Here is a 14,811-nt window from a genome sequence, read left to right as displayed (position 1 = left end):
TGCATCAAATTACTGCTATCATTGCTGCCAGCCATGGTTTTTAGCTCAAACGTGACCAAAAAAACCAGTAAATGCAGGCCCAAATTGTCACCCAAGTGACCAAGGTACAAACAAGTACCAATCAGCAATAAATGACCACGCAGAAGTACAGATTTCAGATCTGTAATTCAGTTTTCAGACGCACCAAACCAAGTGCTACAGCATTATCCAACTGATTACAGCTGTTCCAAAGGGCATGTGCATCACATTACATGAGAAATCCCAAAATTTCAGCGGCAATTTCTGTTGTACATGTACCCACGGGCATAAAATTTGACACGAATGGTCAAAAGCCCCAAAATTTTGTGCTCGAAATCGTCAAACACACATCTGTATTTCCTGTCATGCATAGAACTGTCCAATTTTGCCAAAATAAAGCAATTTCAGCAAAACCCCCAAATTTTACCAAGTGTTGATGTCCAAATTGCACGGAATTCAACCTACATGTACATAAAATGACCAAATGCTGCACAAATTTTGCCCAAATTGCAAAAGCCCCAAATTGCACGGGGTCCAATGTGCCTCAATGTCAAGAAATCGCTAAAGCCCCAAATGTCGGGGACAAAATGTCACAAATTCCTGCAATTTCTGAGACAAATATCACTTTTGCATCTTGCGCGCATGAAATCTGGACAAATCCCCAAATTTTCCAAGTTCTCCGTGCACTAATTTCAGTGAAATTGAAAGAATTTCACTGAAAATGTGAAAAGCCCCAAAATTCCCAAGCAAATGTGCACCAACTTTGCAATTTCTGAGTCAGATTGTCCAATTCTATGTTGAGATCCCCAAATTCGAGAAAAGCCCCACATTTCTAAGCCAATTTTGCACAGATCTGAAGTCTTGTGCTTACGCGCACAAAACCCAGTCAGTGGGTGAAGCAATTATCAGAAAAAAAAAGGTTGAATTTTGGGAAAGAAAAAAAATATTACGGGTCAACGGACCCATTAGCCGTGTGATGTAATGCTCGCTGGACACGGCGCCTATTCTCCGTCCGTGACTGCCGTCCCGTGACGCCTCGTCGCTGGCGTGGCTGTTTGGTGCCCGCGTGCCCTCTCGCCTGGTCGTTGTTCCCTATCGCCTATCGCGCAACTCAACTGGTCACGCAGCAGCAACCTCCTCGTTCGTCAGCGCTACAGCCCTTCGCACGCTTGGTCCACGCCTGCTGCAGTCGACTGTCACTGCCTGTAGCTTACACCTGTGACTCTCCTGCTCGCCTTTGAGCTCTCGTCACCACGCTGGTCTTCTGCCTCAGCCTAACGACCGTCTGTAGCACCTTACGCTCTGATACCAGTTTGTAGGGCAAGGTTAGGCACAGAGATCGAGGTAGACGGACCTTACGCGCAATGAGGAAGACAGAGAGAGTGCGAGTGAGCAGAGTAGAGAGTGAACACGTTTTTCGATACAATGACAAGAGTACCACTTTAGGTTTTAGATACATATATGTATGAAAGTACAATGTGCTAAGGGTGTGTTCACACCCGTGCACATATAAAAGGCACAATGGCCCTTTATTCCCAACAGAGTGTGGGATGGGAAGAATTTGAGAAGAGTGGTTTACATGCTCAAATGAAACAGAAGATGTATATATACCTGATGAAGCATGCATGCTTCAAGAGCCCCTGTATTGAAGTTTACATACTGAAAATCATCTAGATCCTACATACCAAAGAAAAAACAAGAGAGGGTTTTGATTCATATGATTCAAAGTGGTTGTACGAACTTGACACTGGGCCTAGCTGAAATGAAGAAGATGGGTCGCTACTTGTCCCAAATGTCGTATGTATTTAATGATCGGAGAGATGATCAATCTCACCAACCGGTCCGGATGTAGCAACAAAGCTAGTAGGAGGGGTGTAAGGTCATCTATACATGATACGCAAGTACTCTTCAAACTCCTCTATCATGAGACTGAAATCTGGAACGAGAGGAAAAAAAGAAGGTGGAGGTGAAGATGAAGGTGGGGTGTCATCTTCCTCGCTGAGTCCATAATGCCTCCTCAAGGCCTCCAAGGATGGAGAAGCTGGGTAAGACATTGTGGGATCTTGAGAAGATGTTTGAGATATTATGAATCACTTCTGTGTCGTTCATGTACCTTGCACAAAGCTAAGCCTCCACAAATTATATCCATGAGTTTGAAAGAACTCATTCATCCTCTAGAACCAAGACCATGGTGCTTACTTCAAATCATAAAGAGCTTTCTACAAGCAAAAGACCTTGTCTTTCCAGTCAGTAGAAGAAAATCCGAGTGACTGCTCCATATGGACTTCCTACTCCAAATAACCGTTCAGAAAAGCACTTTTGACATCCATCTAATAGATCGGCCAACCATGGTGAGCGGCTAGTACAACCAACAAATGAAATATATCAACCGCACAACAGAAGCAAAGGTCTCTTCATAGTCAATACTTTGCTTTTGTCAAACCCTTGCATGACAAGGCAAGCCTTGTACTTATCTGAAGTCCCATCAACCTTTAGCTTAGTCCCAGATATCCACTTCATCCCAATAACTTTTTTTGTGACTCGAACCATCCATCAAAGTCCAAGTCTCTTTTCAATCAATACTTTCTAGCTCCTTCTCCATGGCCTCTCACCATTGAGGATACTGAAGAGCCTCTTGTCAACTATCCAACTCAAAATGTGTTATGTAATCAACTATAAACAATGACGCAAATGAAGTCTAACGTACAAGCCGAGCAGATCTCACACAGTTATAGTTACGCATTTCTTGGATCAGATCAAAGAGTCCCATGCAATCACCATGTCACTTCCAGTAGTTTTGGGCAATCCGGTAGGCTGCCACCTGGCAAGCACATTATTTGCACAGCAATTATTACGATTATTTTGTTGTTGTGACCAATTTTTTCCACAGTCGATCACTTTTTAACCGGCCAACCTGATCATTTTTATGTATTATTTATTACCTATTTATAGGCTGGTTAGCTGAGGTCATTTTCGCTTATCTTTTCAGGTGGAGAGAGATCATCCAATGGAGATCCACTTAACAACCCTTGTACATATCTACCTTCTTCATTTCAGCGTTCATTCACTACAAATTTTCTGTGTTTTACTATCTCTTTCTTTCTCCCTCTTCTCTGTGTTCATGTCCTTTTAGTACGAACATATGCTTCCACATTCACTGCACTCTGACACATGCCTGTATAATTGAATATACAAGATGGTCATAGCTTTCTAGAGTTTCCCCATTATGTCACTTTAATGTACATGAAAGATATTGATGGTTTGCTCCTTATTATGCAACCAATCATCATCACTAATGGCCTCTTTCTACTCTTCCAAGTCTTTTTACAAAGACTTGGACCCCATATCAGAATCCATATAACTAGGCCGAGGTAACCAATTTATCAAACAACCACACTTTGATCCAAGGTACTCGGAACTAAATGTATGCATGCTTCCACACGAGTGCTCCAAGGATTGTACGATCTCTATCCAAACACACTTTGGTCCAAGGTACTCAGAACTAAATGTATGCATGCTTCCAAACAAGTGCTCCACGGATTGTACGATCTCTGTCCAACCTAGCAGCTATTGCATATTACAATGAAAATGTAGGTCTAGTAAATATGACTCCCAAATATATACAAGATCTATCATACTCAACCACATCCCCTCAAAGGATCACCTAATGCCCCACTTGGGTTACCCAAGCTTGTGTGGTGCTAAACATAATCACCTTGGTCTCCTCAAGGCCCAAAATCAGGACCAAAATTTTCCTTCTTGCCCCTCTCACAACCAAGACATTGTGCTTCTTGGCCATACAACTACCACTTGTATGGACATACACTTTTTCCTAACTAGATCTTCATGTCATGGAGCTTTGATGGCCTTTTTGTGAACTCATCTTGGCTAAAAGAAGCATAATCAACACCATATATAAAAGAAAGCAATAACACATGACTACAAATAGGCATGATATATTATAGAGGAGTCATACTTGTTTTTAGAAGTGGTTTGCTAAGGAACATGCAATAGCATCAATCATGTATCCACTAAACACAACAAAAACCTAAAATGTCAATGATGTTCAGCCCAAAACGAAGACCTCACTTAACTTCAAAAAATGCTGCTAGAGAAACAAAAGATTCTGTTAAACCAAATTGACCTTTCCTACAGCTCCAAGAACTATAATGGAGTCGGAGCATCCATAGATAGAGATATATTTTGCAGGTGCCAAGATGTATATGGCAGAATCATGGCAATTTACCACCTGCATCAGCATACAAGAGAGTAATAATATGAGAACAATTGAAACTAGTGTAGGAAAAATAGCATGATATACATAAAAGTGCATAGGAGATACTAAGAACCATGTGTGAAACAAAATGGCTGGATCATAAGAGTTGTCATTCCCATAAGGATGAGAACAGCAAGCAAAAATTTTGAAAAGTACAAGAACTTGACCTCCCCTATGATTCACTTCATGATTATCATCACAATTACAATAACCTTTTGGCCTCAATCTAGACATTTAACATAAGCTTCTCTCTGTTTTTTTTTTTGGGTAATGTGTAATTATATTAATTACAAGAGAAATAGAGGAGTCATGGCAGAGTAGCAAAGAAACGGAGGTTTATGTATATAGATAGTATTAATAGAGGCAGAGGGACTAGAACCTGTCTAATTGGGGTGCTGATACCAATATTGCTTTGTGTAGATGACATTGTGCTTATAGCAGACTCACTCCAGCGACAGAGAGACATTTGGATGCACTATTAGCTTTCTAGAGAGATAAAGACCTTAGGGAGAAACTTGAAGAAAAGCAAAGTTCTACTATTCAACACCTCAGCCGTTTGGGTGATGAGATCCAAGTATCACTATACTTTTGATGGAGAGCCAATGGAGTTTATCAGACAGTGTGCATACTTGGGAGTTACTTTCAAAAGGCCACAGTTTTCTTGGAGAGGGACATCGTAGGCTCAACTAGCAAGAGCATATGCAGCATTGGGTGCGTTGGAGAGAGAGTATGCCTAGCTCCATTTCAAAATCTCAAAAGAACCACATGCTTTGTACGACACACAATCTTTTGAGCTTTTACTTTTGCCAAACTTCTACAGGGTCTCAGTAAGTTTGACTTTGCTATGATTAAGTGAAACAGACAACTGAAGTGATACTAACCTCCGCCATCAAAGTCGTGACTGTAAATTCTGTGATTAACTGCAAACTCCATAAGTCATTACAAGCTCTACAAGTCACTGCAGACTATTTAAGTCTCAACGAGCTCTACAAGTGACTGAAACCTTTCCAATCACTCTAAACTCTGCAATACAATGCAGATCATACAAATGACTACCACCTCTGCGAACCAGTCCCACATCTTTCGCAGTTACTGACTAACTATTGGAGTTGATCTCTAGAGACCAGAGTTTGCTGCAGCAGCATATAACTAACCAAGTTAACTGCAGCTGACTACTGCACTCAAATCTGCAGAGATCTCAAGTTGCTGCACTGGAACAGAATTACTGAAGAAGTCTCTTTGCCACATATGTAAGGGATAGTGCACACAAACCCCTCTCCAAGGTTGACTGAGATGCATTTACTAGCTTGAAAACCCCATGTGCTAGCTGTCAGCCAATTAGATATTCACATGTCTGTCATTACTTTTGTATACAGCAGATCCTCTTTCTCTCAAGTTCTTGATGCAGACTCCTACTGACATATAGCTCTGGTCAAGGTCATCTTGCCATGGTCAGATGCAAGACCTGTTCACAAGCAAAGCCTTGTGGTAGACAAAAACACGTGCCTAAAGCCCAAAACTATTCACACGCACACAACCAGTTCTGTTCCACCCATGTTCTTCGTTGACATTAGCACACACATTTGCAGGATACATGCACAAAAGCAGGTAAAGGAGATAAAGAAAGTGGAGCTATATAAGTGATATCTGTGTGTTGTACAGTAAGCATTCCCTAATCAAACATCCTTAGAAACACACAAAACAAGATGACAGAGTGAAGACAGACATGAAAAGAGATGGACAAGTTGTATTTTTATTAGACATAATTGATTTTCTGTATTAAAGAATTTTATATCCAAAACAGAAGGGGACAATAAAATGAACATGGAGTAAAGAATCTAGTGCATTGCTCACCTTGACACTACCAGCATTGATGTGATGATCCTCTTTTAGAATTGAACCCTTTGTTACTCCTTCAATGAATGTCAATTTCTCACAAGAACAGCAATTATGCACAATAGGCCCAGTAGAAACAAAATTGTGCTGATTTGATAAGTAGCAAGTGCTACCGTCAACAACCATTGCAGAATCACAAAGATCAGGTCCAGTGTCTTTTTTTGAAAGACTTTCTTTAAACTGATCCAGGGCAGCACAAAAATGCTTCATTAACCAATCATGCGCTTGTTGCAGAGGGACAGAATAAGATGGCTTCTCAGCATCAGAATAGGAAAAAAAGGGGACAGCTTGGCTGAGAGGAACTGGCACAAAATCTAGGTCTCCAAAGAATATAAAGAATCCAAGGTGACTAAACTGCTCCAAAGTTAGAACCTACAGTACCATTTGGAGAATATAATACAACATCAGGACTTCAGCATACCATATTCCAAAAGACAATATCAGTAATGTTGATCAATTCTGACTAAAAACATGACTATTAGACAGCAAGAGATTAAAGCTTCACACAAAGGCAGTGCCACTTTACACAAAGATTTACTTCATAAAACACATTATAGATGAGCTTTCAAAATATGTGCAAATCTGATACCTGCCCCATTTCCAGATCGAGAAACAGAGGAGGCCAAGTACAGCAACAAGACCACATATGTTAAAATGAGCAGTTGTGCTCATTCTTATGGCATATTAACAGCCTGCATTAGTATCCCTAATATGTATCGTTCTATAATACAAGGCAAACACTTTCCTGAAACCCAAACACTTCCCTCATGCCATCATCACAAGGATTGTTTACACCCTCCAATTAGGAGAAGAACACTCTCCCAGCCTAATATGGGACAGCCAACAGCACTCTAGTTATGGCTTTCACAGGACTATACTCATGATATAATAATTGTGACCCTGGCTCTTGTTAAGATTCTCAGTGCTGAACCCATAAGATGTCTCCGTACTGTTAGCTCACTGTACTTTTGTAGCAGCTACTTGATTGATAGGCCATAATCATGCACAGGTCCACCAGATTAAAAAATAAGACCCAACTCAATCAGTTGGCCAACATAAATGCCAGTCAGTCATAAACAAACTAGTGGCCAAAAATAGGCAGCCTGCCTAGCATAAAATACAAATAGCCCACTGAAATAAATCCAGACTCACACATGAGATGACTAACACCTCTCTCAGATCACAAGTGAGATGACTAATATGCTAACACCCTCTCTTAGATCATAAGTGATCTAGTACAATACAATATACAATGATAATGACTCATCATGGTAAATAAAACAATGACCATCAAAATGGACCATGGATACCCAAGTAGTGGATGATCAAGCCCCCACCAAGGTGCCTTCAAAAGAACCTAACATTGATGTCAAGCGTACTAGCCCTGAAAACAGAAAGTAGTCACAATGGTCTCTCGTCCTATCAACAATGCCTCTACAATAGCATACATGACCATGGATTCCCCACCTTCAGCCAAAACACCAAAGTGTCCCATAATGTGAGCTCAAACTAGGAGCAATTACACAATTTTGTAGACATATTGATCAAGGTGGTCAATTGGCCGATGCTTCAGTACACCACCATTTTTGTTCCATTTACTGCATCCGTTGCATCGTCTACAACTAGTGACCCGCTATTGTTGCACTTGTGATCTATGGCTGCTGTCGGATTGCCACATCATCATACCTGCGTTGTTATTGCCATCAGCTTGCCACATTATCATACGTGAGTTTTTGTTGTTGTTAGCCTGCCATATTATCATTAGCCTATTGCATTTGCAGTTTTCTCTCTCCTTTGCTTGTCCGATACTAATCCGCCGACATCACCCTTGTTGCATTTGCTATTGTCACATATCTTGGAGGCTGCCTTGTTGCATTTTGGGATTTGATAGAAGTACAAGACACTCTCCTACTTATTACCTCTTCCTTGGTTCTCTAGACATGAGAGTTCGGGTTATAGTTTTCATTCCCTACATGGTTTCTTTGCTACATGAGAATTGTATATTCAATATTCAATCATTTATTCAAATCTTTCACTGTGTTCATTGTCTTTGAGTTATCCTAACCCTACATGTGTTTTGTTGACTTTATTCTCTGTTGTATGCTTTCATTTATGTTTCAACATTAGGGTATTTCTTCACACTCCTTTGAGGTGAACTTATCTCCTCGTCACGAACTTCTTGAACCTTGAAGATAGTTTGTTTATCCACAAACACCTTTCACTCACAAAAGTTAGAAGATGCCTCTGATTTAGACTCCAAAAAATAAGGCCATATATATTGGGAAAGTCATTAACCGTATGTTACAAAACATGGTTGAACAAGAAAAGAACAGTAAGCTATGGGGGAAAGAAGAAAAACAAGAATGAGACCATGATAGCATGAAGGAAACTTGATTGATTTAAAGGTAGCAAGTACATTGTTTTATAGCTTTCTAGCTTGAACACACTCTTTTCTCTTTGCTTATGAGATATGGTTCCCTACATGTGCTTGTAGCATATAAGGCACAAACTCTAGGTGGATGGTGCCTAGCTCAACCTACTCTCTCGTGAAGTGGAATTGGACCCCCACATGTCGCGTCCATGGTGTAATGATCGAATTATCTACAAGGGCAATGGCACTCTAGTTGTCACAGTAGACAATGGTAGGAGAGTCACATGGAAACTAAAGTACCACCAGTAAGCTCCTCAAGTGGAAAGCCTTCATGGTACCATCAAAAAGAGCCCTATACTCAGCCTCAACTATACAAGGCCGCCACCATCACTAGCCCATGAGATGGTTGTCGTGCCCAAAATAAAGAGATAGCCACCATGGAAACGCTCAATGTTAAGATCTCTTGCACAATCAGAGTCAATGTACCCTTAGAAACATAAACCAGAATCATAAGTTGGTCCATAAAAATAGCTATACCACAAATATCTCAAAAGACAAAAACATGCAATCCAATGTGACATCCTAGGTACGGTGATACTGACTAAGCAAACTAACTAAGTAAAGCTAAATCTGGCCTAGTATGGATCAACCAAAGCAATTTCCCTATCATAGATCAATAGATGTGCATATAGGTACAATTCCCAAAGACCCTTAAGTGGCAAACTACATGCCGACAATCAAAAAATGCCTCGTACAAAGTCCTCTAAGGAACAGTCGCAATCAATCACCAATTGAGAATGTACACCGAAGTGTTAAATACCTCAATCCAAAGGTGCTCATCAGGGAGCTCTACTGCGAACAATATAGAGTGTACCATGTTTATGATGGTCCGGTTCTTATGCTCTACGACTCCATTCTACAAAGGGGAGTTAGTAGAGGTAAGCTAGATTGAGATGCCATGCTTTTGTAGAAACTCAAAAAACTCGTGGGAGGTGAACTCACCCCCACTATCACTCCTCATGCATCCTGCATGATGACCAGTCTAATTATGTTCCAGTAGCACCTAAGCAAAAAATTATGTAAAGGCATCGAACTTATGCTTAAGAATGTACACCCACATGTATCTAGAATGATCATCCACAATCAAAAAGAAATATAGTGCTCCATTAAAGGTAGCGTTGGGTGTCGGCCCACAAAGATCAACATGAATCAATCTAAGAGATACCTTAGCTCTATGTGTAGACTATTGAGGCAATGGGATACAGTGTTGCTTCCCAAGTTAACAAGCTTTACAAGCATCCCATATGTTAAAATTTGCCAATTCTATGGATAGTGCCCAATGTTTTAGTCTTTAGTTCTTTTTCAGTTCTTAGTGTGAACAAAACTAAAGTTATAAGTTGTGTCACCACTCTTAGAGTTAGAGTTAGAGTCAATTAACTCTAGTTGAGTTAAAGCTAGATCTATCTTAGACCTATCTTGTACCTTTTATTCTCATTCTTTCAATTCAACAAGTACACTCTACACTTTTGCTTCAACACACTCTCATTGTTTCTCTTTTCTCTCCTCCATAGCTAGCTATCATTTTCCAACGTTTGCTAGGAAATATAATACATGTGACTGAGTACCTTACAAGTATCTAAGAATCCCTTTAACAACTTGCCAATGTATGGTCCGTGGGCTATGCATATACCTGCTCACCTGAGATATTGCATACTGAATGTCAAGGTTTGTGTTGCAAAGATAAATAAGATAGCCAACAGCCTAGCAGTAAATTGCAACATCAGACATCTCTTCACCATCATGCATAGACAGCTTTAAGCCTGGCTCCATAGGAGTGCACATAGGTTTGCAATCTTGCATATTAAACCTATGTAACAACTTATCCACATACTGTGGCTGTGACATGACGATACCTTGCTGATTTTGGGTGAATAAAATCCCCAAATAATAGTGTAGACAGCCCATATCCAACATAGCTGTGGGAGCTCTCGCTCGACCGCCAAGACCCACGGACCGCTTATTGTTTCAAGCGTTCCAAGTGAGCTCTAATGGCTACCTCTGACCTAGCCAACCTGAGGGGAGTGTCTACCTCGCCGTGCGGTGCTCTATGCTCGTGCTGGTGGAACAGGGAGTTGGGTCTAACCCTAGGTAAGCCTGAGTGATGTCCCACACTTGAGGACCCTATTCGTGCAAAGGGAGGTGCGGCGTGTATAGCTTAGGTTGACAGGTCTAACCATAGACGAGTGTTATCTCCTAAGGTATGTCCTACCCTTGGGGGTGCCCTAAGCGTGAAGTGGGGAGGCAAAAAGGGTTAGGGGTTTAGGAACGGGGCCGGCCGACCGAGGCCACCGGACGTGCCTAACTTGAGGACCCCTAGGTGCAGTGACTGTGAGCTATGTGCCGTGACTTGCGTTTGGACATGTCGCGGGCTCATTTCATTGTGAGTTGTTTGCTTTTCTTTTTTTCTTTTCTTTTTAAACCTTGCTGAGGTACAAGATTTGGGCAGTAGCTAATTGCTAGTTCTCGTAATCAAAGGTGATGGTAAGGGGGATTTCATGGAGTGACTCAAAAATTTCCAGCTCTGCATGAAACCCTTAAAGTTCAACTGGACCTGGAGAGAGGTGGTGGAGAGGAATAGGTGATTACAGCGGGTAAATTGGCTATCACTCATATCCTCAAGAATAGCGAGGCAGAAGAAAGGTAGAAGGCTGACTCGCATCATTAGGCAGGTCATCGCGCAGCTATCAATGGCGTTAGGGTCAAAAAAGAGTGGGGGGAGACCACGTTCTGCCAGGGTGGGGTCCTGCCTAAGTAAGATTTTTAATAGCCTAAGATAGTTGCATATGGTAATGAAGGCGAGATCGGGACAAGAGGAGAAGTCAACAATAAAGCGGGTCACGATGGCATCTAGGCTGTCGGAGGTGAAAGTGAGGACTTGGGCTAAGGTGGTAGTACAGGGGTTATATATGACGGGGAAGTCGTAACGGCCATGGGTGTTTGCATCAAAGTCTACTCCTACCCTACGAGGATACGCCGTGAAGGTGGGGTTGTTTCTCTCAGAAGGGAGGGTATTACAAAAAGCCATCCATGAGAACACATTGTCATCGTAGATGCGTCTCCGCCACAGTGGCTGGCACTGGTATCTGAGCACGGACCGAGGCACTTCAAAAACCTTATTTTGCCAATACTCTGAATCCTCGATGCCCCAGAGGGTGGGATTCTTCTCTCTTTCTTTCAGCCATTGTTGGCTTAGCCAACTTCCAACGTTGATCACCTCATCTACTATTTTAGGGGAAAGAACTCTGCGCAGGGCATTGGGGATGAGAAAGCTGAAGTTGAAAGGTTGTTTCTCTTTTTCTTATCTCTCCCAGACTGGGAGCTCCGCATGGAAACTGGCCGGCAAGACATTTGGGCATGGCAGAAGGGGTACAGACGACTGTGCCATAGGGTTAGCCCTCAATCTTTGTCTGGCTTCTTCTACCATTTTCCTTCTCTTCTCCCTCAAGGTGGTTTTTCTTTCCACAGATGTGTCTGTTGGCTGCCGCTGCTCTTCAGAATGGGGTGAAGGGGGTTGTGGGATCACTTCTTCTTCAAATCTGCCCATGTCAAATTGCAATTCAGCTTCACTTCCTGGGCAATCTTCCTGTTGTACCTCCTCTACAAACCCCAGAGCATCAATATCCTGGGGGGTTAGGCCGGCCAACAACAGATACCTACATTGTTCATCAAGGCTCAGCCCAACTGCAACGGGTTGGGGGGGCATGTATAACCCTGCTCGCAGAGCTCTGTGTGCTATGCTCAGCTTCTTCTTTACCACCTCCAAGGACTCCCCTTCCTCCGCGTGAGTGGCATCCATCAGGGTATTCAGGAAGACTCGTTTTGAGTATCGAAACCCACTTGGGCTGCCTCTGCTCTGCTTTCTGCTAGGACTTTCTCTTTTTCCACGAGAGCCAGGCGACGCGCCAAGGTCTTCACTCTTCGTTCATTTTGGCATGCCCACTCTTCGGCTCTCTTTTTCATATCCTCAATACCTTCTCCTTGTCTTTGTACCAGGGCCATGGATCTCTGCTCCTGGTCTTCCAATTCCCTGCTCATTCTCTCCTGCTCCTCTCTTTCAAGACTCAGCTTTTCGGTCATGGTTTCCATTTCTCTGTGGTGTTGTTCCTCTTCCTGCTTCCTTCCTTCTTCCCTTGCGGCAAATTCTTTCATGCCCCGTTCGATCCAACCTATTTTTGCTACCAGATCCTCATGTTGTATGATTAGAAACTTATACTCTCTCTGCATTCTTACTAGCTCTTGATTTTCATCTACGAGTTGTTGCCGCCAGCTTTGCTCCTTTTCATCTTTGGCATTTAGTTCTCGTTTCAAATCAAGGATTTCCTTTTGTTACATAGCCATTTGCCTCATCTTTTCGAGCTGGAAGGCTGCCACCGACTCCTTTTCCGCTTCCAACTCGGCCACCGCTATCTTTCTTTCCTCCCTTGCCTTCTCTAAATGAGAGAGCAATTCAACAACATATTCATCATAGTTTGTTGGTGGCGTCATAGTAGTAGGGATTGGGGTGGTTGAAGCTTCTATTTTTTGGCGTTTCAGATCTTGCCTAGACTCGGCATCAATGGCCAGCCTTTTCTGCCCGGTGGCCATAGTCTCCACACTCTTTTCTTATGCTAGTTCTTTATTAATGAAATATTGCATCCAGGTCACAAAACTGTTTACATCGGTGCTGGTCGGGATGCTTGGAGTAACAATGGTTGCTTCGCTGGCGGGCACCAAGAGGGACGGGATGGGATGTATGGGAGCCTTATCCTTGCCTTCGATGACCACGGGCAGCATGACTTCAGGTACATGAGCGCTTGAGCCAGGTCTGTCATCCCTGGGCAGACTTAAAGCCCCTAGGCCATCGAGTTGGCTTTGTTGTTCTATGGACCGGCGAGTTGCTTCGGCCATATCTTCCTCCTTTCTCCTCAACTCCGCCTTCTTTTCCACAACTCTTCTTTCTCTCTCTTCCTCTGTTTTCATTGATTCTTCTGCCAGCTTTTCATCTTCTTCCTTCTCCTTCTTCTTCCTCTCCGCAGCCTCTCTTAGGGATTCCCTTTTGGCTCTCTCTAGATCTTTTTCCTTCTTCCTACCCTCATTCCGTTTCTTCTTCCGAGCTGTCTTTTTAGTAGGCTTCTTTGTTTTTTTCTTCCGGATTGAGCCTCCTGATCCTCCTTCTCTGTCTCGGTTTCTGTCCTGTCGCTCAATGGCTCTTTCCCTTGGTGGGTCAGCGACCTATCTGGAGTCTCATCCGCTCCTTCGTTTCCTTGTTGGGCTTCTTTTACAGCCTCCTGGATGATGGCTGTCAGTACACTTCCATACCCGATGAAAAAGGCTTTCGAGGAAGGTTTCTTCCTCTCCATATTTTTAGAGGCTAGGGATTCTCCGCATGACTGTCAGCTACCTAAGGCTAGTGCTTTGGTTGCTTGGTCTATAGTCTTGCGCATGTAGCCGTTCCAGTCCACCTCATCCAAGGTGTGGGCTGCCACATTCTCCAACATAGGTACACTCATTCGGTGCATGAGGGAGTTATAGCGCTAGCTGGAGAAAAGTGAGTGCACCAATTTTGCCTGCATGCGGATCTCAGCATCGGGGATATCCTGTATGATGATGCCGTCATTTGTCAAAACATCCTCCCTCTTCATCTTTAGCATAGCATACACATCTCTCTTATGTTTCTTCTCCACCTTAGGCTCCAATCCCAGTGCCTTCTCCACCAAGGCCTGATTCAATGGCACCTGCACCTGTCGAGCATTGTCTCCTCTTCCCACAGTCACCGTTCCGCATTCTTGATCAGGGTTGTACATTCTCAAAAATTCCACACACTTCGTGTGGTTGGGCTCCTGCGCAAACTTCTCTAGGTACTTCAAGAGGTTACACTGTTCCACTACTCTCCTTGTGGCCTCCTCCTTGGCTACCACCTTCTCAAGGTTGTGGATGCTGTAGAATTTCAGCTAATTATAAGCACGGTTTTCTAAGCTAATGCCGTACTACGTCCTCTCCTTCGTGAAAGGAAGTCGGTGAGCGCGATCTTACTGCGACATCTTTCGTTCCTATCATGAACGATCATTTTCATTAGTGCTTCCAAAAGAGTTATTTGCCGAAAAGAAAGGCTTCGTATTTGTTGAATAAAAACATTTAAGCTCCAACATAAACTTTCCTTTCAGACTTTTCTTTATTTCAACATTTTTGTGACATTTTTCCTAAATCGTAA

The 14,811-nt window shown here is 42.7% G+C and overlaps 1 protein-coding gene across 3 annotated transcripts in view; it reads right to left on the bottom strand.

The window, feature by feature from the left end:
• LOC148030878 (uncharacterized) overlaps positions 1–14,811 on the bottom strand; it is a 66,425-nt gene that overhangs the window by 36,239 nt on the left and 15,375 nt on the right. For 2 of the 3 annotated variants that reach the window (XM_087684415.1, XM_087684413.1), the window contains exons 3-4: positions 6,149–6,562; positions 4,163–4,267 (exon numbers count right to left, since the gene is read on the bottom strand). In XM_087684415.1, the coding sequence (XP_087540541.1) occupies positions 4,163–4,267; positions 6,149–6,562 (519 nt within the window). The remainder of the gene's footprint in view (positions 1–4,162; positions 4,268–6,148; positions 6,563–14,811) is intronic. The other variant, XM_087684414.1, reaches the window with a different exon arrangement.

This window comes from Lygodium microphyllum, chromosome 9 (assembly GCF_053477565.2).
Source record: "Lygodium microphyllum isolate KBCC chromosome 9, Lygodium_microphyllum_v1.1.10, whole genome shotgun sequence".
In the NCBI taxonomy this organism is placed as follows: Eukaryota; Viridiplantae; Streptophyta; class Polypodiopsida; order Schizaeales; family Lygodiaceae; genus Lygodium; species Lygodium microphyllum.
This window is presented reverse-complemented; position numbering and strand designations above follow the sequence as displayed.